The following is a 27,945-nucleotide window of genomic DNA, read 5'->3' on the forward strand; positions in this document are numbered from 1 at the left end:
CTCATTTAAAAATAATTGTAAAAATTCAACGAGTAAACAAAAATAATCTAATCTTCACTCTAACAAATAAACTAACAACATAAAATTAGAACTCTTGAAAATAAATTTTGTAATGTTATGAGTAAAAAAAAGACAACACACTTGGCTACATCTTCTTGTTTTTGAAAAATCTCAATGTAACATATTTTGAAAACCTAAATACAAAAAACAAGAGATTATTGGTAAAACAATAATGAATCAAGTAGGAAGTATCATAGTTAGTAGAGGTATTATATTTTAGTGTCCCAAAACAGAGTAACTATTTTAAATTATACTTTTATTTAATGCGTTTTGTGGTATATGAAATAAATATCTGTTTATTCATATAGTACAACTGCTGAACCGCAGTAGTTTCAAATATATCATTATTCATTAATTAATTTCATAGGTAAGTACTAAGACAGACCTAGTAAGTTAGTAATAGGTTAAAACAGCGTTTCTCAACCTTTTTAGTCTCGCGAGTCCCGACCCCCAAAAAAGGTATAAAATATGCTCAATCACTTCGCGACCCCCTCCCTATCTATATTAAGTTTACATTTGTATCATATCGTTGGGAAAGCCAAATTTTGAACGAAAGGTTCATTTTGTAAATCGGTGTTTTATTATTTCTGACTGCCGTGACCCCTAGGTTGAGAAACGCTGGGTTAAAACATAACACATTTTTCTTATAAACTGTTGATATAAAAAAAAGGTGGGCAGGTGGATATCGCTCTGGTAGTCTGGTGTATAGTAGAGATGGAGAGTAGATCACTATACCTAATGGATATGTTAAATTTTAATACAATGACAGGTATCATTGTATAGGTACGAAAAACAATTTTGAACGTGTTGATTTGTCAGCCTAGGATAATTGCAGATAGGATATAATATTATATTATTAGTTATTAGTTTATTACCTATATTTAAATTGTAATATATCGTTATTTTACGCGATTTCGTAAAAAATTAAATTACATACGCTCATAAATTTTTTCTAGACTTTGTTTTTTACAGTTTCGTAAAGGAAAATGTATGGATAATCTTGTATTGGGTTTTTTAACCTTAGGTATAAATCACAAAAATTTTACGCATTTTTAACTTAAAAATTCCTTGCAAATTTTTGTGATTTTGATATATTTCGTAAACATTTGAACTTTAAATGTTTATAAACAAAAATTGTGACTAACGATTTTTGATTTTTTTTACTACGATAAGTATAACTTGTAATAAACCTTGTATTCAATTTTAAAGATTTTTTGGATTGCTAACTTTTTTTATAGGCATTTCAAAAAAAAAAATTAGAAAAATCGAAAAATTTCAATTGTCTATAAATAGCTTAAAAAAGTCAAAATATTTTGAAAATTTAATCGTAAATAGAAAACGCTAATATAAACATTTGGTGAAAATTTCAAGTATTTACAATGATTCGTTTTTGAGTTACAGCAAAATAAAAAAATCGATTTTGTTAAAAACTGATTATGCGTAAAAATTTCCATTTTTCCGTCACTTTTTAAGGGTTTTTCCTGACGGATTTGAAAATTACTGGAAAATTTTACTTTAGACTTCCCCGAAGTACCTACTAGATGAATTTTACTTTTCATAGATGGGCTGAAGTAAAAAATCAAAGCATTATTTTTACTCCAAAACGTGATGACAGACACAAAAAAAAAACATACATCATTGTAAAATCACTTTGTTCAGAATCTAAAATATGTAGTTAGTAGCAGTAATTATTTTCTTGTAAAATTAACATTAACAATTAAGCAACTTGCCCATTTCTGCATAAAGACAAGAAACAGATGGCACGCACTTCCTTTTATGGTAAAAATAGACCGATTTTTTTCATTTATTTATTTAAAAAAAATAATTTACAAATTAATTACAATTTGTTATAACATAATGATATAGTATAAATACAATGTTTGTGTGTTATTGGTTGTATGTATATACAAAGGAATTTGTTTACTTACAATATATTTGATATTTTTCTTAGGATAAGAATAAAGGAATTTTTAAAATTAATATTAGGTAACATTGACAGTATTTCATTGACCAGGTTTAGTGAGCAAAACATTTTTATCATTTTCATCCAATAAAAAATCGCACTTGGAAGTAGCATTTGCCAATTATGTAATTACTATGTAGGAGACTTTGAACATATTGTTTTGTGTATTCCAAGTAACGTGTAGTTAACAATCACAGTATGCCATTAGTGTAGTATTGGAAACCGTCATACAACTTGGTCGTGATTGAATGCAATGACGACTCAACCATGTTATCGACAAGCGATATCAGTTGAGCTTCTGTTAGATTTAAATGAAAACGGCATTTCAAAGATCCAATAACAGCCGTTGCCCCAGCTCTAAAACAAGGTAATTGTGAATCTGTAAAACAAAAAAAACTAATATAACATTGTTAAACATTTGATCATAGTCTTTAGCTGATAAAAATATTTCGTACTAGCAGACTGCATGATTTGGACAACGGACAACACTCGATCCATGTGTTTACGTGAAGCAATTAAACCACGAAGTATTAGTAGTTTGAAGTATTTGAAACCATCTGAATCAAGACCGCCCATTACATCAACCATTTCCGAAGTTAATTTAAAGGGTGAACTTTCAAATCCCAGATTTTTAGGGGACGCAGATAGTATGAATCCAAAATCAATATGAATAAGATTACCCTGATTATCAAGAAGTATATTTCCATTGTGTCTGTCTTTTACTTGGATCAAATAACAAACAAGCGAATAAGCAGCACAACTTTCTATAAAATTTTTCCGTGCTTCTGCTAAAGTATTTTCTTTAAATTCCTCTTCAAAGTATACTGATAATGAATTTTTATTTTGTTTTTTGATCTGGTGTAAAGAGATGGTATTTAATACTGGTTCTATTAAACCGGCATCATTTGATAAACATAAAATTTTATACGGAAAAACTTTTAACGGTACTAATTCTGACATCCATATACTGTGCAACGTTAGTAATAACTGAGAGGCAAGAAGTTCTTGTCTCAAATCATCACCTGTTTTTACAATAACGGGTAACAGTTTCCAGTTGGCTAGACCACCATATGGAGATACTTCCCTGACACGTTTTTCTTTTTCTGACCAAAGTTCTTTAAGTGCAGCAGCAGAAGGGTCTTCGGGATCTGTTGGCGAAGAACTTTTAATGTCAGTAGAAACGGTGAGGCGACGTCTAATATCACCGGCCACAATAAACATGTTCTGATTGTTTATTTCTGGTTTTGAATCTTGGGACTCACACCGTGTGAGATTTTCTTCACTACGGGTTTGACGAAGATTTGATACCCGGGTAGTCAAGGGAGACCGTTCAGCATCTTCAACCTCTGCTACTTCCACATATATAATAAATGGAGCCTAAATAATAATATTAATAATTTTTATTTGATAAGTTAACTGTTAATGAAGAAAAATACCAGAATTTTTAGTTATTTTTTAAACCTATGTTACAAAATTAGAGTTGGTAAGAGAAAGATCATATTATTTTAAGAAAATAGTGAAAGTAAAAACTTAATTATGATGAATACAATGAGTAGTGAGTACACAATCTCATTTAAAATATATTTTTGGAAGAATACAAAATCTCACAGTATATTTTATTTTTATTAAGATTTTGTTATTAAACACATACAATTAAGTTAATTTCATTTGTATGACAATTGAAATTGTTATTAAATTGTTTTACCAGTGAAATATTAACACAGTAATAATTTACCTTGTCTTTAGAATTCAAAACAGCTGCTACACGTGGAGGAATTGATAAAATATGATGATTACAATTGTATAATGGTATCCACACTTTAGCAGGTAAATTCTTATTGATTAAACTTAATTGGCTATAGAGATAAGTAGTTCTTGCTTCTCTAGTTGGTTGCTTGGCCAAATCACGTCCAAGTGTTGTTAAACATTTGATAAATTCTACTTCAGAACACATTCTTGGAGCCTGTAGAAATATTTGAAAAGTATAAATATACACAATTTAATGTTGAATGTATTTTTGTTATTCAACTTACACCGCAACGACACTCAGCTATTTGTTCAGTGCAGCTGCATTTATTATCAAATGCCATACCAGAACTTAAATCTCCTAAAAAATTCCGTTCTCGCACTAAATAATAATAAATAAAAATTATCAATAAATCTGTTGTATAAAGATTGAAACTATTAAATAGTATTGTAAATGGAGTATACAGTACAATTAAATATTACCTATTTGAATTCCATTTAAATTGACCATTGAGCTGTCAGATCTAGACCGACAATGAGTCTTTTTTGTTAATAGGTTGAACGAGTCTAATGTGGTTGGTTCACTTGGTCCTTGTTTATAATGCTCATTGAGAATTGTACTGATTAATTGACCACCACGAGATTTTGATTCAGCATTTAAATCATGGAAAGCATTTAATAACCATGCACATTTTATAGAAAAATCACAAGATTTACGACATCTAAAATTGTTATTAATTAATTAGCATTTGTGGCATTATTATAATAGTTGATAAATTTTAACTTACCTATGTACCAAATATGGATCTATAGCCTCTGCAATATCATCCATTTGTATGTACATACTAATTAGTTGTGGCAAGAAAAAATCTACTGAATTGTCATCGAAACTAAATAATTTATCACCTGAAAATTAATTTAAGTCATTATCATTATAAATATATTATACTTGAATAATCAATAATTTTACTTAAATAAGAAGTATATTACCTATATACCGTTGGACACCAGGCTCTTTTGAATTGAAAAGGTACATAATGGCCATTGGCATATCAAACAGCTTGGACTCTATCAGTCTGAGCAGAAAGCTTTTAGAAACTTTGTCAAATGTCTGAGCATCATAACTTCCCTGTTTCGAAGGGCTAGGTTCTGAACAGCTAAGACTCTCTCTACTGCAGCTGCTCGCCATCTCTGAACTATAATAATTTATAACTATATGACAAATTATTATTTGTTTTAATTTTTACATGTAAACAGTAATTACCTTCCAATACCAGAATCGTCTGAATGGATATTTGGGTCAGACATTGGCGCACATATTGGTTCAGGACACTCAGGACTTGGTATCACATCTACCTCTGGTATTTTAGTCAGTACAGAATCCAAACTACGGTTCCGGTGATGAGATGGATGATTTATTGGTGGTAATACAATACCCATTGACCTTTATATTTAATAAAATTAATCATAAAAGGCATATAAATTGAAAAAAACTTCAATTAATATCATTCATTAAGATTTTTTATTTCGCAATAATTTTGAAATAGTTATGCAATTACTTTAGAATATCGTGTAAATTAACTGTTTTCTTGAATACCAAATTGTGGTTTGAAATTCGTAATTTATAATATAATTAAGCTTTACTTAGTATTTAATTAAATAAAAATAGTAACACTTTAAAATTGACTAGATTAAATACAACTATGTGTAATACATTGTGTATAGAAACTAGACTATAAAATAAAATATTTTATTTTGGCCATGATTTATATTCTGAATAGTAAATAATTTAGTAAATACCAATGTTTTAAAAATTGTGAAAAGAGAATTTAACGTATTATAAAAAAATTAGTCTGTTTTTAATTCTTTTAAATCGGATGATACAAGACAAATACAACCAACTAGAGGGCAAAAACAAATATTATTTAAGCCTTAAGGTAATTAAGCGAGTAACATCATACCGAAAGTCAAGGCTAAGGTTCCTTTGGTGGTTGCTATTTCTGTGTTTGCTAAATTCCGGACGACCATGTACAGGTGTTACAGAAGTAGAAACAGCTACTTTTGTTGTGGCGTTTTCGTGCATTACGTTTATTTTTATTTGTTTGAGTCAATTCTAAAACAAATTAAACGTGATTTAACAATAATTCGTGAAAATTATTGAATGGCACTTACACCAGAGAACATTATAGCAACAATTACTTTCAGATTGGTGTCAGAGTCCATTACAAGGCCGAGGCCAAAAATTCGTAGTGGGTTACAAGTTACAACGGTGAACAGTTTGTCAAATGGTGTTCAGCATAGCATCAAGATCTTATATATATGTAATATATATTTATATATATTACATATAGTATGTATTGGTTGTCGATCTTATTGAAAACGTCAATATTGTTTAAGTTAAAAAATTTCAAAAATGCCAAGTACACAGAAAAAAAGGGCGTTTTTGGACAAAACAAATGTTTGAGGTTAGAATGGTTAACCGAAAGCTGATGTTATCTGTTGCAAATGGTCTATGGTTATGATAATACGAAATAATATTGACGAAATAATATATTACACTTTCATACATATACCTATGTACCCATTAATTTTCTTTCACTTTTAAATTTAATTGATCAAATTCGTATGGAAGTTCGTGCGTGTTCGTGTATAATTATTGTCGTTTACGCTTCATAGTTATAGTTGTAATGGACTTGTCCGGGTTTTGTAGGTACTGTTTGACGGAAGACGATGCAAAAACGCCCATAGTTGAAGATCCTGATGGTCTGGCTGAGAAAATAAATATGTGTTTACCGAATAAAGTAAGCAATAATATTAAGAATATAGATGATATTATAATTGACTATGCTAATTATAATAATTATTATAATTATAATTTTATATTATTATTATCAATTCCTGTTGACATTTGTTGCTTGATTAGTTTTCAGAAGAAGATCCGTTCCCAAAAATGATATGTAATGGTTGTCATAGAAAACTTTTGGAAACTTATAATTTTTTTATGTGCATTCAAGAGACTGAGAATCATTTTCGCGGCATTTTAGATCAAATGGTAATAGTTTTTAATCAAACTAATATATAGGTACATTACCTGGATTGTTCATTTTATCTTATAATTTTCTTCCAATCTATTGAGTTTTCACTTTTCAACAATTGAAATGACAAATGAGTAATTTATATTATGTCTGATATTAAAATTAAATAATACAATATGTTAAATATTTTAGAATCAGCCACCAAGTGATTGTGATGTAGAAGCACCCACAGTTAGAAGGTAAAATCAATTAATGCCTTTAATTTTTGTTATTAATACATTTTAATTTATTTTAGACCGAGCAAAAGAAAGTCTGGACCTTGTAAACGTTTGCCTGTTAAATCTCCTAAAAAAACTGCTCATACTGATGTTGCAGAAAAAAATGAAGATTCGAGTAAAAATGAGGACGATCCCTCTGAAAGTTTGACAGAAAAACAAGATAAACCCCTGCATGTATGTGAAATTTGTGATCGTACATTTCAAAATCTTTTGGCATTTAATACTCATGTGTTAAATCATAATAATGAACCTCCTACTATTTCATGTGAGTCGTGTGGTTATACAACACAGCATCGATCTTCTATGTACCGTCATCAAAAACGTCATTTAAAGCAGTCTAAGTATACATGTTCAGAATGCAATAAGAATTTTATTACAGAAAGTTCATTAAATGAACATAAAAATAAGCATACTGGTGATAAGCCATTTAAATGTGAGTCGTGTAAAAAATCATTTTCATTATCTCGATACTTGGCAACGCACATGCGCCTTATACACGGAGACACGGTATCATATGTGTGTACTCAATGTGGGCGTAAATTTGATGATCGTAGCTCACTTGCTTTACATCGCCGAACACATAAAAGAGCCATGTCTTGTCTGTGTGACATATGCGGCAAAGAATTATCCAGCAGAGAACATTTGAAGTTACACAAACGATTACACACAGGGGAGAAACCAAATGTATGTAGTTTCTGTGGTAAAGGCTTTGCAAAACAATGTACATTAGTATTACATCTCAGAACTCACACTGGTGAAAAGCCATACCAATGTGATCAGTGTGGTAAGACATTTTCACAGCGATCTTCTTATGTAATTCATTATAGAAAACATACTGGAGCAAGACCTTATGTATGTGCTTGTGGTAGTGGTTTTGTATGCAGAGCGATGTTAACTGCACATGAGAAGACATGTGCTTTTGTTTTTCCTATCAACATGTACCAAAGCATGTATTAACTTAATATTATTTTAATATTTTTTATTCTTTATAAAATTTATTATTGTTTCTGTAAATATCATTGTTATGACTTATGAATTATGATTATAATTTATAATACATTTTTTTTAAATGCCATATTATTGAGTCCCTTACCAAGTGTTCACTTCTTTATGATGGATTTTTTTTTATTTAATATTTAAGATGACAAAATTAGTAGTCAACACTAAATGAAATAATGACTCGTTCATTTTTATATATTTTATCGCTTTGAACTTGTATAGTTAGTCAAATAAAATATTTTCTTTTGTGTGGCACATACATGTGAGGACGTCCTAAAGTCTAATTAAGTTGCCTGTTTGGTAGAATTTTTATTAGGCACTCCTAGGTTTCTGCCATGCCCTATTTGGGAGGTATGAGTTTTCTTCAAAAGAGCCTGATCAGAGAGAATTGCCACCTGTGGCTGGGTTTGAATCACTGATGATACACATTTGAACTGCCATCTTAATCTTATTAGCTACTCTGTGCTCCAGTAAAATATTTAATACTTATGTTAATTTCAAAAAAATTACACTGTTCATTATATTTATTAGGTTAATGCCTGATTTAGTATGGGCTGCACAATTTTCAAAGAATAATTTTAAATATTTATTTTGAGGGAATTGGAATTATTTATTTAATACTTTAATATAATATTATTTATTTTACATAATATAATCGTAAGTAATATTGATAATTTAATTGATTTGAAATGTATACTCATTTTTTTAATATAGTTACAGTGTTCCCGAGGTTGTGAAGAAAAATAGAATATTGTGATGGAAACTAAAAAATCCATTCAAACACTATAATTAAAATAAATAAAACAAAAATATAATTCTTTAAAAACTTTTTGTGTATTAAAAAGAACATTGAATTGGATTTTTTTGTTTTCAACCAGAAACATATTCTTTTCTAAACAGCCTTGGTTGTCATCTATAAGAGTTTACAAATTTAAGAGGTGGAACAATATGTTAATGATCCCACCGTTTTAAATTATTGAATTCTTATAGGATATTCTGTAATTAAATTTGTGTTAACTTTAATATGGGTATTGTATTACCAAACTTAAAAGTTATGAACACGTTTTGTTTCATTGTGCAATACTTCAATACCTATGTTTAGATATTTTTGAGAATAAATTATTGTATGGTATTATTATAATAATTGTTATTATTGTGAACATTTTTCTCTTTAGCAATTCATCCTGACCAAGCTTAGTTCTATAATTCTAAAAACTTAGTTATTTCAGATAATGTTTGTTGCAAGATTATTTAAACAGTAATTAAATATAAATAAATCTTAATCCTATCAAATAACTTATAATAAAAATTTAAAATGTATAACCAACCATTATTATTTTAAGTATTTAATTATGAAGTTTATGTAGAGACATATATGGTTGTATTATAATATATAAACATTTTAAAATAATCTAGATATTTTTGTTTACAGCTTTAAGAGGACGTCGCACCCGTATGTGTTGTCTCCGTCTTACACACCTACGACATAGACAAAACGCGTTTACGCAGTCTGAGTAAAACTTCCTTAATTTTGGTTCTAGAGTAAAAATATACCTATTATAAAATTAAAATATGACAATATTTTGGAGGGCAAGATGATGAGTTTTTTCTATTATTCCCAATATAACGTTCATTATATCGTTTAAAGCGTTTAAAGAAATAGCAAAAATTTTAAATAACTTTTAATTTTTCCAAAAAAAACTCATCGTCTTACCCTCCAAAATGGTGTCATATTTTAATTTTATAGTAGGTGTATTTACTCTAGAATCAAAATTGAGGAAGTTCTACTCAGACTGCGTAAACGCGTTTTGTCTATGTCATACGTGTGTAAGATGGAAACAACACATGCGGGTGTGATGTCCTCTTTAATCTTCGAGTTCATCTACTTTTCTTTTCTTAAAAAAATTTTTAAATTAATAATATTTATTATAAATTTATGAAATGTGATTCTTTATTTTTATTATTTTAAAAATGAATAACATTTAAAAAAAATATTGAATGACATTTTTAATATCATATATTTCTTTGAGAATATTGATGTATAAAATGGAATTTTAAAGTTATAAGTACCTAGTTATAGTTAATTATCATTTATAAGTATTGAAAGTTTAGATGAGAATTATATTGTAAAGTGGCTGTCTGGCTGTGATTTTATAGTAAAATGTTATGCACTTTGTACACTTTGTTCATTGGACTTTGAACGCTTATAAATTAATAAGGTTAAAATGCTTATGACTTTTACATAATATTTATTTATTAGTCATGCGTTCGTATAAAAATATTTGTTTTGCTCAATGATGTCAGTTATATTACTTTTTATTTGTTATTTTAAATTCTGAGCGAAGCAATGAGTGTACCTATTGATTTTATAATGATGTATGTTTTAGATCGATTTTCAACTTCGAGAGTGGGTAGCAATTGGTTCCAGTGGCGTATATAGGGAGAGTTTAGGGGTTCAAACCCCTCCCGAAATGTATGGTTGGTACGAGCATTGATTTTGATTGTATAATTAATTGGAATTTAAGAATGGACATTTTTTTTAACCCCCTCTGAAATTAATTTCTATATATGCCACTGACTGGTTTTAGTTTGTATTTAAAAGTGGTCAAAATTTAAAGTTAGGTACTAGTAGTTTATTTTATATATAATCGGGAAAAACAAATAAAAAATTAAGGAAAAACTTTAAAAAAAAGTTAGGATTTTGACAAAACTGAAAATAATACTGTTTATATTTTGTGATACAAATTCATAAAATATTCTGTTTATGGCCCACCACATTACTCCCGCCCAGCCTCAACGTGCCGTAGACCGTGGTTACCGAGCCGGCAGTAGCCGGTTAGCTCGGAATTCGGATCGTCGTCACGCGTCTGCACGGGTGAGGGCCGGGGTGAGGAACTTCGCGTATGTTCTCCGCCGATGCTATACCGTATTGCCACAAGCGGTGTGATTGACCTTGAGCCACTCGTAAGGGCTAGGACCGAAGGGCGCAAGTACGGACAACGGCGGATCGCGTCGTGGTCACCAATTTGGCGGGGCGCACAAAAAGATTTGACAGGCCAAAGTCCGTGAGGGACATTCGTCTGGTGTTCGTGGCAGGTCTGTATTTAGACGATGTCTGCCGCCGTTGGTCGCAGCTGGGTAGAAGCGGGCGAAGCTGTGCGCCGTTCAGTCGACACTACCCGAGCGAGTCGAGGCGAACAACCAGATGAGTCTTATGTAGCCGGCCCACCTTAGTATCTTCTGGTCTGTGGGTATCGCTACGATCCGGCGTAGTCGATGGTGTTCGTCCGGTGGTCGGTATCTGTTAACCGCGTGCTCCTTCCGGTTATTGTTCTCTTCTCTTCTCTTACTGGGTTCGCCGCCGATCGTCTGGGTCTTGTTTCTTCTTATTCTTCCGCTGGTTTTCTTAGTTCTTGACATTTTGAAGGTTGAGAGTAGACTGACGATATTCGGAAACGTATCCGTATTCATACCCGTTGGCATCAGCCATCAGTTATTAGGACGTTGATTAATCTATATAGCGTTGTTACCATGACGATGAATTACTGGCCGGCTACTGCATTATTCTCACTTTTAATATGTAGTATTTTTCCTTATTATACTTTTGATTCTCTTTGGTGTAGAGTTGTACACAATTACTAGAAAATAATAATTTTCTTCAATAATATTAAAACATTATAATATTATTGTATAACAATAAAATAGTCAACTATATGAATAAAATGAACTTTTTACATACGACCTTTTTAATAAAAAATTTAATTTTACGTACATTTTATCATAATTCTATCCTAGCATTTTTTGATACATTATATAATGGCAAATTACTGTTTTTTATCATAATATATTTTATTATATTTAATAAATCGGACTCCAACAATGAAATGAAGGATCTAATGAACATTTTGTTAGGAAATATAGGTTTATATTATAATTTTTATTCAAACATTTTTTTTATAACTCGATTTGTCTAACAAATATTTTTGAATAACTAAAAATTATTAATTTGGTCAAAAAAATTAAAAATGTTGGTCTTTATTATTTTTTATTGAAAATAATAGACTTACATTTTTTATTGAACCTTATACGTTCTACAATTTAAGCTTTATACATTTTTTCGCTAATAGTATCATATTTATTTAGTTAGGTCAAAAAAATAACAAAACTACCTTTGTTGGCTATATTTTTCAACCCCCTAGGGGCACGGGAAGTGAGTAGGTAGTCACAACCAAAATTAACCAAAATTATTTTCTTATCACAATGAAAAAAGCGAGGTCTTATAATAAATATTTTTTTCTTACCTCTATAAATACGGACCCCCCTAATATATATATATTATACACATACATATATATAAGTATTTTAATTGCTTAACATTTATTTAATACATCTACAGATAGACTAGATAGAGGATCACTTGTGATTGGGACAAATGATAATTTAGTGACTAGAGGATTTATCGTTCTCTTATGTGTTGCCGTTCACTACTTAATTATCCAACATATCGAATCGACTATCGTTGACCGGTCACATACATAAACACACACATATTAATATTTTATTATACAATATACATATTACCCGTTTTTTCGATATTTTATATGCAATATTGTGTTAAAGTTTGTAAGATAGCGCAAATCGTATTTTTATTTCTAGGTTTCTTTATTGAATTAAATTATATTGTATTATTGATACATAGTTTGAGTTGCTGTATATATTTTTTAAATTATTTTGATGCATTCATATTATGTGTGCAAAACGCCACGGAATTTATTGCATTTTTTATGAGGTGTACTGTGTATACCCAATTATTACCTACATATTTGTAAAATGACTGTTATAATAAGTCTAGTATCTTGTGCGTAAGTTTTTTAAATACCATTATATATAAATAACTATTTAGGATCAAGTGGATCAGCCGACTTGTACTCCGTGTTTGGTGCCACTGTAATTTTTTTATCGAAGTATTATTTTTGACGAAAAAGCATGTATAAATTATTTAAAAAGTAAACAGTTGTTACCTCAAACGAAGGCAATCATTTGACATGCAAATATGCAATAAAGTAAAATATGGCGTCAGTTGTGGTGGAAATGTTAAGGAAACTACCAGAATAAGCAAAAAATGAAATTCAGATCGAATGTTTAAAAGAACAGTTACATTATTAGAATGCACAAAAAAAGGGTGTGACTTTTCAAACGATACGTATAGAGGTAACTAGTTGGTATACATTGAACTAATGATTATACAAATACAAGAAACAATAAATCATAAAATATATGAAATATGAACATATTTGTGTAATTATTTTATAATAAATAATATTGTAATTCAATATTATTTTTGAATAAATTGCGTACTGCTAAAAACACGAGTTTGGTAGATATCGTTCGATATCACTACCTTTTCAACTACAATTTAACAACTTATAAGAAACCATGTATTGCATTCTTTAGTTCAAGGGTCTCCAACCTACAGTCCGTGGGCTATATTTGGCTCGCTAAAATAATATTATATTAGTTTCCATAATTTTAAATTTATTTAATTATAGTTAAATAAAATTAATTTATTAATATTTTCATTTAATGTTATTCACAACAACTTATTATAGTCATACTTATATACTAATACTACTATACTAGCTAATAATAGAAAAAAACCTTCGATAACACTTATCTGACTTACAGTATACTTGCGGATTTGCGCGTTGGTCACATAATACTTGATGATCGACTCCGAAATAATAATAATGCTATTGAACTTGTGACTAACGGGTTTGTCTAACTTTGCATTTTTGCACGTACAACACTGTAATATAGTAGGTGTATAATATTAAATCTTTTATATTCTTAAATTTCATTATACCTCCTTATTTCTCGAAAAAATTTTCGTTTAGGCTCATTATAACAATTGCGCATGACGTATATATGACACGTATATAGGTACACGTTATAACTTATAACACATACTAAAATGCTTAAAAACTAAAACTTATTTATTGATCAATTGATTACTGGTTAAAGTAATATTGGTTATAATATATTTTACGAAACATATTATAACGTAATGTAACTGGTGTTTAATTTTGAATAATTTACTAGCAAAAAATAATTATTTTTGTATTTTTTATATTTATGAACTTAAGAGTTCAATACTAGCTGTTTATATTTTATTATAATTATTATTTCTATGTACATATTATAATTAATTTTTAACTACCTATTTTAAACTGTATATTCTTCATTTAAAATGTCTGCACGACGTAACAAATAAATGAATGCACGCGTACTAATTCAAACACAAGTTTAAAAACAAACAATTCTAGGAACTTGTGTAGTTGTGGAATGTTTTAAAATCAATAATAATTACTTAGAAAATTATGCATTTAATAATTGGTTACTCTGTATGATTTAAATATTAATTGGGTATGTACTCGTACATGGAAAGCAGATAAAATATATTATATACTATAAGTAGTATAAGCTAATAGTTCAACTAAACCAGTACACTTAACTTAATATAATAAAAAGAACTATGAAAATTAAATTTTTTTTTTATTTCGACTTCTTGGATGTTGATAATTTGTTGAATTATTATTATTATTATTTTTATGTTGATAATAATTTTAATTGGTCAAAGAGCTTGAATATTTAAATCAATATTTTTATACAACGTTTCTTATTAGTGTTTTTTTTATATATGTATAGATTATCTAATTGATTATAGTAGTTAAACAATTTTTAAAGCATATTATTACCTACCATTTTTTTTTTTTTAATGTATTTTCAATTATTGACGAAATTATTCAAATTTAAAATTATGTAATTATTGTTTTAATTCAAAATGTTTTAATCGTAAATACTTTAAATTGTTTTCCATTTTAGAGACGTCATGTCAAAATCGTTGTTGTATATAATGACCAGTAGGTAGTGGTTATAGTGACTTATTCAATAACGAGATAGTTAGGCCAAAGGACACTCGAAACTTACCGTAAACCAGATCAAGATTTCAGGTTTAATTTTTCCTTTATATCATCTAATATTTTTATAAATATATTTATTTTATTTTGGATTTAATAACGTTAACAAAAACTTAATGTAATAATAATAATAATAAAAAAAATAATAATATATTTTTTATACCTATATTATGATACTTTAGAGTTCATTTGTAGTTTAAATTATAGTAAAATTCATTCTAATTTTGTCAAGTCCGTAAATGTTAATTTAATTAATGTTATAAATTAATTTCACTATCAATACAAAACCACTTGATTTCAAAGCTAATTTAATAGCATTCTATATTAAAGTAAAATATTATTAATATATCAACTAAATGTTTGATCAAGATAATTTAGATAATATAATATAATAGGTACCTATAAGTAACGACCAATTTATGCTGGCAAGGAGATTTGAGAATTATAAATATATTATAGACCAGGGATGGATAACTCAATGTTACTAGAGGGTCAATTTTTAGAACTTTTAAGTCTAGCGAGCCGGAGAGTATAGAAAGAATAAAAAAGGTTAATAAAATTTAAAATTTACACATTTTAACATTTATTTTTTTATATAAACAACATAAAAAAAAAAAATATATAATAATATACAGATAAACGCTAAAATTGTATAAAGTAAATTTAAAGTAAAAATAGTACGGGCCAGATAAAATGTAGGGTTGCCTTACTATATAGTTGATAAGTAGTATTAATCAATTTTCTGCATAGAAACTATTTAGGGTATTTTCGATTAGTAAGAGAAATTTACTGGATTTTCATAAATATTAACAAACTGACAACTGTTCATTGGTGCATACAAATATATTGTATATATTATTTATAGTATGTTTATATTTATTATGTTTCACTTAGTATCATTGAGGAAGTCGATCATTGGATTTTCGGCGCTGAAACTAATTTATTTTAACTACTCAAATTGAAAATAGGTCTGTCTTAATATTTTATATAATAGATTTTGCTAATTATATGTTTTAATTCTTTAAATCTATGATAGCGGCTTTTAAAAAGGCAATCTTTATCATTTAAAAATTGGTATTTACTATTTAGTATTAAATTTTTGTTTTGACGATGTTCTGATGTATTTTCCATTTCACCCGATATAATGAAGATTATATCTGTGTGTTTAAAAATATTTTATAGATATTTCTAATAGCACAGTTAAACAAAAAAAAAAAAAAAAATAGCCAAGACATAGATATCTTATTATTTATAGTTTATAAATATTTATTTGCATAAAATATTAAAATATTATACAATGTACAAACTACGTTTTTTATCAGAAGTAATGTTAAAAATTCATGACATTTCATTTATATACCTATTTCAGTTTAGATAAATAATTACCGATTGAAAAAAGGTTTTTCTATGCAGTATATTGAAGTACCGGTATTTTGAGAGCCTCTCGAGAGAAGTTAATTTGACACGCTGAAAGACACCGGGGTCCTTGGACCTTGGTAGGTGTAAGGACACTAACGTTTTCTAAATTCTAATGGTGCACAAGTTGACTCTAGTGAATGTACCACCTTAACTCAGGACATGCGTGTCACGTGTCGCACTCATGTGCAAAGCCTCCGACTACGTATAGCAAAATTTTCCAATAACTTATCCATATAAAACATGGTCAGGATCAACAAGCAGATGTACTGTAACCGGTAAAGCTAATTACTGCAATATGTTCAATTTTATTTGTTTGTAATACATTGACCCGTCTCACTTTTGCTTTACCGGGAAAATGTTTGTACTAATTAAAATAATAGAAATTTCAGTAGGTATCAATCATAATATTATTAAGTGATGAATGAAGATTAACCACATAATTTTAATGGTTCATAATAATAATAAACTTTGTAATATTCTTACTATTTTTATTTTTATTTATTTATTGGTTTATATTATATTATACTGTTTATTATATATGTTTATATTATACTAATTACTAGGGGCTGATGGTACATGTAACTCAGTCCTGATGTTTGCAAGTCACCTTCAGCACCTTGGAGTGGGTTGAGTATAAATTGCTTCACTGTAAACTCGGCCGGGAGTGGGTGTCTATAGAAATCGGTCATTCAAAAATAGGATAAAGTCTATGTAAAAAAAAAAATAGTATTAAGTCGAATGTCGTGCTTGAGTGTTAAGTTGTCAGTAATCACCGGTGAAAATCAATTTACACTCTACTAATTTTCACATGGCTCATAGAAAAACTGGATTTCACTGACTCAAATCAAATTTTTATACCCTACCTTATACAGGCCTTTATCTCCTCATTACCTATACCATTAAAACTGTTTACAACTATTAAAGCCGTGGCAATAGTCACTGGCCAACGTGGAAAATAATATAATATATTATCCCAGTGACACGACAACGAACCGGATGAAAATACGTGTTATAACGACTCAATAGCAGTTCTAAAAAATCAATAATATTATTAATATTAGCAAACGACCTTAAAATCATTGTAATCAAAATGACGATATTGCGGGTATTTAGGTATATTATATTATACAATGCCTAATTTGTGTAATTATAATTGTATAATATTGCCTATTCGTACAATAGTTTATAATATATTATCATAACAAACAACTAAACGACACAATGGCGTGAGATTATAAATGCGGTTTTTAAAAGACATTTTCGATTCGACATAAATTATTATTATTACGATTCAGTTGACTTTTAAGCGGCGTTTTCTTTTTATGCAATACAAATACCCCACGACACCGTTTATACGAAATACGTGACGGTGTTGACATATTTCGCGCGAGTACGTGAAATAGTTTACTGCAGTTTGGGTCAATGCATCGAAAACCGTTTTAGGTCGCTCGCGTTCTTCTTTCGCCGTCCCGTCCGTCCGCGGTCGTATACCGTCGCGATGACGGTGGCGGCGGCGGTACGGACGAGGAAGCGCTTTTCCAAGCTCCGCGCGCCCATACCGGCCGGCGAATCGATACAGCGAAAGTGCATATCCCCTGAAAAATGCTGCCACCAGATCGCGGCGGTGGTGATGAAACGCACGAAGAAAAAAATTATCCTTTTCCACACACGCGAGTATTCTACGTATGCGTGCACGTGTGTGCGCACGTGTGTGTGTATGTGTGTGCGCGCGCGGGCTGGTCTCGCATAATGTTATGGTTTAGTTTCTTAAGTGTATTGGTCAGAAAGCTAATCTTTTGTCCTGACCATGCCTTTTTATTTCTTTATTTGGTAGGTATCTACGTGTTATTGTGGTATTTATATAATATGAAAACAATAATAAAGAGGAATATTGTAAATAAACATTTCTATTGACTCCGTCTTATTATACTTATACTGCAGAACATTGCACGAAAATAAAAATTTGTCTCACTATTAATTATTTTAAGTTTTTTTAAATATTTTAAATTTGAAACAAATTATGACCGTTTTAAAATTTACAATTTACTAAAAAAAAACAACCTACGAAGTGCTCTAGTTATTATTTTTACCTTTAAATATGATAATACTTCAGTTCACTTTAATATGAAAAATAACAGAGCAAAATGGATTCTTCTTAACGTACAATTTGTGGTACTATGCGTTAGTAAGACAGAGTAAACACATGCGGATACGACGTTCTTTTAATAATAAATCGTACTATACGAAGTGCATTATATATTATTCACAGCTATCAGATGTTATAAAACTAAAAATTATATTTTTTTTTTTAAGAATCTGATAATATTTTATTTTATTTTACAAATTGCATTATACAATACAAAAGCGATATTATATAAATCAAAATGAAAGATAATTAGAGTTATCATAATAAATTATTTATTTGTTAAGATAAAATAAATATTAGGTAATTAGATTTTATCTGGATTAATAAATTATCTGTATGAATTTATTTAGGTACTGTTCGACTCAGTTTATTATTTTTAGCCAACTTGTTTCTCTCGAAACATTATAGTAACCGCACCCTGTGCGCAGTTTATTTTTTGAGAATATAAATTCAACGTTTGAATATGTATATTAAATTCTACATATAAACAATCACAGTGATGAACATCCGATACGTTATGTTTAGAGAAATTTTAGAGAAAGAGAGAACAACGTTTATTTAAAAAATATAAAGCCGAATATCTGTCTCGCAGCGAACGGATTGCGTTCCAAGATCCCTTTTTCATAAGGTTTGTGTCCCGATAATGTTTGACAACTACACTAATTACGTCCGATGAAATTTATATGACTACTATAATTGGGTTCGATGTTGATGTTGATAATTTTCTATGAATTAGTTTTGATGGTTTATCATGGAGATTGTCTATTGACTATATTTGCTTTGTGTTGTAAATTATTACTTAATGTTTGGTTAATTAATATTTCAACATAATAAGTGTCTCGGTTATGCTTACTATAGCTCATTTCATATTTCATTATTATTATTTAACTCAATGTATGACTTACGTGTTTTTTGCAACACATTCAACACTTAATATAATTTTTAATAATTTTTGAAAACAGAACAGCGTACGATATTGTTAACGATACACAATCGAAACATATACTTACATGCTATATACATTTATTTCATACATTTCAAAGTATTATTTGATAGATAATAATCATAACATCATCTATAATAGAATAAACTAGTCTATTTTATAACCAATGATAATACTTATATCGATTTTTGATTTAGATAATCGGGACGCAATTGATATAGCAGCTGCGTGTCCAATTGGTCGCCAATGATAGTAGTGACACAGTACACTATTTTTTAAACATTATTAGAAGTACCTAATACAATTTTTGGAGTTTAAAACACTTAAATATACAACTAAATATAGTAACAAGATATGTACAAATAAAAAAACTGTTATAATTTTAAATTTATTTTTGTTACCTATCCAACGATCTGACCTGGGGATACATGCGTTTACCCACCAATTGTGTAGTAAATAAATTGGAAAAATACAATCATTTATTGCGCACTGAGATTTTTTTCTCGAGCTTTGAGGCACCGTTCGAAAGGAAAACCAATTTGCAATGCGTTTCGAAGTTAAACAAACAAAAATAAATCATCGAGATGGATAGGATGCATGATAAATTAAATGTATGTTTATTTTTGGAAAACAGGTAAATCGTTGTATCTTATCTATTCCATTTGGAATTTATATTACGATGTAAGTGGAAATCGTGTGCCGCACACGTATAAACGTACACTATACATACAACGAGAAGAAAACATTTTGTACAGCTAACCTGAAAAAAATAAAATAAAATAAGTAAATATGTTGCAGAAAAACAAAAGCGATAAATAGCGAACAGTTAGACCCGCAAAGTCCAGCAAAAACTACCTATATGGATTAAGTTGGGTTCGAAATATTGTGTTTTTCTTTTCTTATTAATGTTACCTAACACAATTTTGTTACAAATAAAAATAAACGTTGAAAAAAAGCTTTTGGTAGGTAGTAAAATATCATAGACAAAAGAATGTCCCAAAAATAACTTTAAGTTCAATTTGACCACAATATTGTCTTATGGATAATAGTATCGATTCAATCTATGCATAATTTAATAAAATCATGATCACTCTCCGTTATCAAGCCCATATTAAGGAGGTAATGAGTCTAACGCCCCACTGCATTGCCCTAGGGCTACAACTCTACAAGGTTTTTATTTAGAAATTTCTAATTTTGCACCATGCATTAATTATAATATTATAATTATTCATATTGTATGTGAAAGAAAATACTTTAATAAATAATCAAAAAAATTTGGATTTCAAAAATAAAACTTTTGATACTACTTAAATTTCTTTCTTGGAATTTACTATAGCTATTATGTCTAGATGAGTGAATATTGAGATGTAGGTAATTGGAAATAGTCTAATAAATCCATAATAGTTAATAATTTTAATTTAGTTTCTTTATAAAAATTGTTTTCATAAATTAATTTATGATTTTTTTTGATCAGTTCCGCTTACAATTTAGCAACACTTGAGGATGATTGGTTTTATAAATACCTAATGTTTTAAATTATTTAAATTAAAAATTATCATATCTTTTAAATCACCACTAAATTAATTAATCTTTTGTATTAGCGTAACTTAAGATCTTTCATTTGTCATTTAAATTAAAAATGTTTTATTATTTTTCTTACTTCTTTCTATACCATTTTACAATTTAAAATTTACCACTACAAATCTACAAATAATCTGACATATTAATTAAGTAATAACTTATAAGCATGCCTTGAGAAATTTTTTATTCAAATATACAAATCATAATAAACACTTAAAAACGCCTTCGTGATTGGATAATAGAAAACACAAAATGTTCAATAAAATTCTGATGTTATTGTACGGTCATTCAATATTAAAAAAAATATTGATATTAGTTGATTTATTTATGATGTAATAATAATATGTTACAAATGTACCTAAGTTAGCTTAACATTAGTAATATCTAATATCTAATGCCTAATACCCCTTGCAGTTGAAGCATTAATTTTAAAATAAAAAATAAGGTAAGTGTAATAATACTAATATTATGCAAAAATATAGATTACAAAATAATAATAGTGGCTTGCATTACCTTTTTATTAATAATAACCTATATTTTTTAATTTTAAACGTAGATAAATAAATACAAATCATAAATCCTTATTGGGAAATTCAACTGAATGATACTTATGACTGAACGTCTATCATTTTGTTTAGGCATGACGTGTGAATAAGACGTTTTCGCGTAGATTGTATATTTTAACTATTACGGAAAATTATTTTATGATCATTTGTGATGATCGTTGAACAGTGTCAGTCGTGTATGTATTACTTACTACAATGGTCGTCTTGGTCATGATTGACACTGCCCTGGCATATGGGGCGCTGTATAAGTAAAAATAAATAATACAATTTAGATAATTGGTTGGGAAACTAATAAAACAAAAAAATTAAAAATGCCACACATAGATGTAAAAGATTTACTTAAAACTCTATTAAAGTACGTATGTGAAAATCGTATAAACACTATTGTTATGCTCGAATAAGGAAGGATCGGTTAAAAGGGTCACACGAAAGGCGAGGCTTGACTACACGAAAATAAAATATGTTCTCGGTTCGACCCTTTCTACTGACCCGCTATTTAACACTTGAGCCTGATGCTATTTGTATTGTGCCTACTTTTATCGTTACTATTATTATTTAGATAATAAATACGGACGGATGTCGATGACTGGTCCTTGTCCCGCCAACGATCCCTGTAAACCTTAATAACATTTTGGCTGAAAATTGTTCTCATCAAATGCATGCGTGATAGGTAGATAGTTAATGTTTAAAGATGTCATCGCTCTATTGGTGTTTTCTCTCTGACACATGCGAGACATATCAATAATTTGCGTTACATATAAAATTGCCATTGCAGTAAATTTTTCATTTTATTATTGAGAAATAATATTGCAATAGCTAGATCAATAGCCTGTGCTTACATTTAAATTTACAATAATTAATGGCTTAATATTATATTATGTGAAATATATAAGTATATACTATAAGTTATTTTAGTTATTTATAGAATGGCGTTTTATTTTATTTTTGAATTTTGATATCAATACCAATGATATATTGAAAAAAAAAACAAAGAATTAGTTAAGTGCATACTCCAATGTAGTTGGATGGTTATAAGAATTCTTCTTGCAATGGCGAATAGTTAGCATTGAAGAATATATTTATTATGTTTTATTGTGATGGGTTCAACACAATGGCTGCACTAGTGTTTTTCTTTGTCTTTTATTATATGTAAATGTGTGAGGTTGGTGTTTTTCGTGTGTCCTACTTTATCTAGGAAGATTTTTTGATGGAAGGTTTTATACTCTCTTTTTGTTCGTGATTTGATTTTTATTTCAATTGCCCTGTCATGTTTCCTTAGCTGTGAGGTTGATAGTATTATGAACCTCTAAGGTTGGAGTTAGATTTATTTTTGTGGATTGTTGAGATGAGGCTGTTTCGTTTGCGGTTTATAATAATTTATTTTGTTATTTACAATAACACAGTAGGTTAAATTAATTTTTGTCGAAAACATTCAGTTTTTTATCATATTAATAATATTATTTGTTATACGCGTTAGCTAGTATTTTCAGTAGTCAGTGATTAGTACTATTATAAGTTGTGTATTACTTTACTTGTGACAAGTTTCTACGTTGTTATTTATGTAATTTTCCAGTTAGTCAATAATTTACGTTGTATGTGTTTACAATTGAATATTATAAAACGAAATGATGTTTTAAACGCGTTCATTATAATATATTGTCTAAAAAACAATATGAATAATATATAACAAACACGTAAGTGCTTAAAATAGCTTTAAGTAAATTTTGTTAGAATTTTTAATATTCTAACTGAGTTAATAATTAAATAAATTTGATGATTTGTAGGTACATGATAAAGTATTTTCAATCAGATTTTAAATACCAACACATATTATATTTTATTATTTTGACTGATTTTACATCTTAATATTGTCAACTTCTAAATTTGTGTCATGCTAAGCGAAGAACGCCTTCTAATTTGAATGTATGTTTGTAGTTTTATATTATGTACCAATGAAATAATACAATATTATAGAAAGTCAAATTATTGATAGTAGCTATTCTAATATCGTACGCAACATAAATAACAATAATTAAATAGTTGAATCATAGTTATTATGCCAGGCAATCAAATAAACGATACTATACGAAATATACGAGAGGTATGTTCGTATAGGTACATCTATTTATTACATTTATATATCTAAATGTTTTTCACAAATATATTACTTATATCCTTAGTTTGATTAATTCAGTAGATACTTTAAATATAAATATAATATGAATTGAAACAGAAGTTTCGGGGTATGGCCATTAATATTCTAGAAGACCGTCACAACCATTGTTTGTGACCAACGAGCGTTTTAATAAGGTCGTCGTCGCACAGACGGTCCTCCGGAGTCTTGTGAATAATGGGGAACACTTATTGCAAATAATTAATGTGACAACAAAATATAATTAACACACTTCATATATTTAACACGCATATATATATATAAGTACGCGTCTACGAGAGTGTAGATGATATACTAAGGGGCGGGGAACACTGCTCTGAAGGAATATACTCGATGTTGGACGGAACTGCCTGTGTGGCTTTGCTGAACTGCGGTTGATTGAAGTCAGAGCTGCTGTACATTCAGAACTGTCAACTGAATATTTCAGGAACACGTGGATGCCGTAGAGCACCAGTATTTTGCACACGCGACGAAGAACATAATCGTTTGGTTGCTTTGTATAAAAGTATTTTCAATGAAGAATACTTAGAGGAGGAAGAGGTAAGGAATATTTCATCTATTTCGAACAGCGAACCGTCCAACTCAATATAAAAATTCCTTTGGGATAACACTTGGTTCGAAATTATCCAAAAAATTGATTTAACTAATAATTAACAGATAAACTGGGATGATACCGACAGTGACGATAGCGTCAAGATAAACAAAAATGAGAAGGTCATTAAGAACGAAGAGATTGAAGAAATTGAGGAAGAAGTACCTTTGCATACATCTTCCGAACTATCATTAAATATTTCATCTAAACCGTATCAAAAAATGAAATTTAAACGAAGCAAGAAGAGGAGTAAGCGGAACCATGACAATAATAATGTAGGATGAATACTTTAAACTATATATTCTGGTTAGTGAATAGAAAGCCGTATATTTCTAGTCTTCAGTATAACTAAATCTGTAGTGGCTCCAAAACGGATTTTCTTCCGTGTGCACATTGTTATACTAATTACTGACATTTGAGACACATGTTCAATAAACATTTTGTACATCTTAAAAATTAATTGACTTTGAATCTAGGAAAAGTAAAGTTAAAAAAACAACCATTAAAACATTTATAACACAATATTAAAGTACATAGTTATAATTTTTTTTTATATAATTATTATTTCTCTCGTATTAAAAATCGTATCTACAGTAATTTTTGTATTTGTATTTAAAATGTTATCCAATAATATATTTAATAATATTTTAATTATTTGTATAATAGGTCTAAATAAAATGATGCTCAATAATTGCTCAGTACACATCATCAAAATTAACGCGGTGCATTAGATCTGCTATGTATTCTTTAGAAAACACTAGTCTAGACAGAAATCGTGTTTCAATAAATAATAATAATAATACAAAATAAAACATAATTGTGCAATTTAACATAAAACCCGGAATTCGTATTGACATGTTATGTTGTTTCGCCAACGCCGGACTTAACTTTGTTTGGCTTGTGGACGGCGATGACTAGGGTTCTGATTATAATGAGGAGAGGGTAGGATCAATAAGTAAATAAACAACACGATAAAAACTTTTACAAATGATATTTTAAATAAAACAAAAACATAATATATCACAAAATGATGTTATATATATTATATATGTCGTAGGCCATATGGAAAATTAGTTTTTTTTGCAAAAAGACTAGGCTCTTTGCAATGGGGTAGCCCGTTTGCGAACTACTTATTATTTTTCCAAACAGCCTGCTGTTTTTCAGGCTCATTGCATACAGACTAACAGCAGTTAGGCCTTTTAAGAACTACAATAATTTTATGGTAAGAACCATTTTAATTATTTTATTTTAAGGGTCATTGATAATAGCACAGTACAATATATGTAACATAAATGTAACGTGTAAAATTATTATTTATTACTTATTACTTATTAATTTTGTACAGTTGTTGACTATTGAATTATTAGTTTAATTATATATATTACTGATAAAAAAAAAATATGTAAAATATTAAATTAAATTGAAATATTACAAAAAATATTACATTACATTATTAAATATTATATAATATATAATTATATTGTATAATATATCATTTTTAATATTTTAGTAATATTTCGATTTAATTTAATATTTTACATTTTTTTTGTCATTAAACGATTTGCCCATCACCGACCAATACTAAAAGTGGACCACGATAAAAAGTGCTTCTCCGTGACTTATTTACAACCCATTTCCGTATTTATCAACTTTTCAGACCCCGGATTCGAACGAAAAACCTTGTGTTATAAATTATTCATTTTTATATATTAAACTTGATGAATTTTTACCACAGAATTATGCATATCGTCTAAATTTGAATTTAAAAAATTTAAAAAAAAAAGTTGGTTATATTTTTTTTAATTAGCATATTGTAAAAACTACTAATGAAATTATTATTACATTTTTAAGATTTTTAGCTAAGAAATAAAAATAAAATAAAATAAAAATACTATAAGGGGAGATTGCAGCAAATAAACTTGTTTAATTTAAAATTATTCAAATTTAGGGGAAGAAACATAAGAACTGTAAAAATATTTTGATACTCCGGTTAACATTTATATATATATATAAACAGTGATTCGACAATATTGACAAGGGATTATTTTCAACACAAAAAGTTTCATATATTTATCTATAGTGTGAATCAAAATTAAAATTATGTTGATAATTTTAAGCGTAATTATTTCTAAACTTAAGATCAAATAATCACTAACTTTTGGTAGTATAATACAAACTGGCGTTAAAGTCTTTAAAAAAAGTATGCCATGGTCACGTGAAGTATTCAATAGGCATCCATCTGGTTAAATAGGTGAGTGAATGGAGTGATTAGAACAAAATGTTATCGAGTATGAATATTAATTCGAGATCCTGCTGTACAACACCGCCTAGATAAGTTTCTTTAGCTACAATTCTTTTCTATATAACTCTATAATATAACATATTATATTATTATGTGTTTTGGTTATTCGGTTCAAGTGGACCGTATATGGATAAATATATTCATAAAATGGATAAATAAAAACGATAATTTTGTTTGCCGTGATCACTGATCAACGGACTGGCGGAGTATACTATTAAAAAAAATTGATTCACTACTCGTAGGTATGGGGCACAAAGTAGTGCCAAAATCTCCGCAGAGGAGATAATAACATAATAAACACAAGATTGATAAAAAAATAATATATAAGAAAGAAAATAATTAATTTTTATATAAGCCGTGTGGCGACGGTAACAGCGTTGACCGTAACTGTGTTGACGGTGACGATTGTCAGTACAGTTATTAGTACCTATAAAATGTCTTTATCTTACTACCATGATAAGCAATATTAAGTAGCATTTTGCTTCAATTTTTTTTATAATTGCTCAGTTCTATGTATGTTATATAATCCTAATTATTTGTCTGAAATAGTCTAGGTGGCTTAGTAAATAAATATTTTAGATATAGCTAAATGTATTGTAAATGCACGTCGATTTCTACCCAATATTATTAATTTACCAAGGAAATTTTATATTTAAGGTTCACATATTATCAAATAGACTATCGTAGAATTCTTTAAAATGTTTGTGTTCTTAATGTCAAAATATAAATTTCAAGCGTTTTCTATGATATACAAAAAAAGAAAGGTTAAGTTAATGAGTACCGCTCTGCTGTACGATAGGTGTCAAGTTATTGCGATAGGAGAGTTAAGAGTAGATTATAAGTAAGATATATCATTGAGACCTATACGAAAAATGATTGTGTGCCAAAACGATTTATCAGCTTACTCGTATATCGCTTAAAAAATGTAATGTTATATTTTACAATTTATTCGTAATGTAGTATTGGTTAAATTAATTTTGGTCGACAAATTTGAAATTTAATCGTGTGTATAAAATATAATAATGCTCGAAAAAGTTTTATTTCCCTATTAATAATGTTCTTGAACTAAACAATATTATAATTTATAATAAATAACGTTCATAATAATTTCGTCAATATTTGAACTTCAATCGTCAATATATTATATTATATGCATAAAAAGAAA

At 28.6% G+C, this 27,945-nt stretch overlaps 2 protein-coding genes and 1 long non-coding RNA gene across 6 annotated transcripts in view; 1 reads left to right on the plus strand and 2 right to left on the minus strand.

Moving 5' to 3' along the window:
• Positions 1–1,695: 1,695 nt before the first annotated feature.
• LOC132923004 (phosphatidylinositol 4-kinase beta) lies at positions 1,696–6,213 on the minus strand. Of its 4 annotated transcripts, none has more exons than XM_060986779.1 (10): positions 5,942–6,213; positions 5,731–5,882; positions 5,034–5,213; positions 4,760–4,965; positions 4,558–4,675; positions 4,253–4,491; positions 4,057–4,151; positions 3,759–3,986; positions 3,046–3,400; positions 1,696–2,402 (listed from the first exon to the last, which is right to left on the minus strand). In XM_060986779.1, the coding sequence occupies exons 2-10, from the start codon at positions 5,850–5,852 to the stop codon at positions 2,215–2,217; spliced, it is 1,731 nt and encodes a 576-aa protein (XP_060842762.1). In that variant the 5' UTR covers positions 5,853–5,882; positions 5,942–6,213; the 3' UTR covers positions 1,696–2,214. The 4 variants fall into 4 exon arrangements, with proteins under 4 accessions (XP_060842762.1, XP_060842760.1, XP_060842759.1 ...); XM_060986777.1 differs by having other exon boundaries at positions 2,479–3,400; positions 5,969–6,212; XM_060986776.1 differs by having other exon boundaries at positions 2,479–3,400; positions 5,942–6,212.
• A 93-nt stretch (positions 6,214–6,306) lies between these two features.
• LOC132923005 (zinc finger protein 664-like) lies at positions 6,307–9,225 on the plus strand. The gene is made up of 4 exons (XM_060986781.1): positions 6,307–6,570; positions 6,693–6,821; positions 6,997–7,043; positions 7,100–9,225. The coding sequence occupies exons 1-4, from the start codon at positions 6,457–6,459 to the stop codon at positions 8,037–8,039; spliced, it is 1,230 nt and encodes a 409-aa protein (XP_060842764.1). The 5' UTR covers positions 6,307–6,456; the 3' UTR covers positions 8,040–9,225.
• A 1,524-nt stretch (positions 9,226–10,749) lies between these two features.
• The window catches only part of LOC132923010 (uncharacterized), a 147,468-nt gene continuing 130,272 nt past the window's right edge, over positions 10,750–27,945 (minus strand). The window contains exons 2-3 of the long non-coding RNA XR_009661081.1: positions 13,765–13,887; positions 10,750–11,719 (exon numbers count right to left, since the gene is read on the minus strand). This is a non-coding gene — a long non-coding RNA (uncharacterized LOC132923010). The remainder of the gene's footprint in view (positions 11,720–13,764; positions 13,888–27,945) is intronic.

This window comes from Rhopalosiphum padi, chromosome 2 (assembly GCF_020882245.1).
Source record: "Rhopalosiphum padi isolate XX-2018 chromosome 2, ASM2088224v1, whole genome shotgun sequence".
NCBI classification, from domain to species: Eukaryota; Metazoa; Arthropoda; class Insecta; order Hemiptera; family Aphididae; genus Rhopalosiphum; species Rhopalosiphum padi.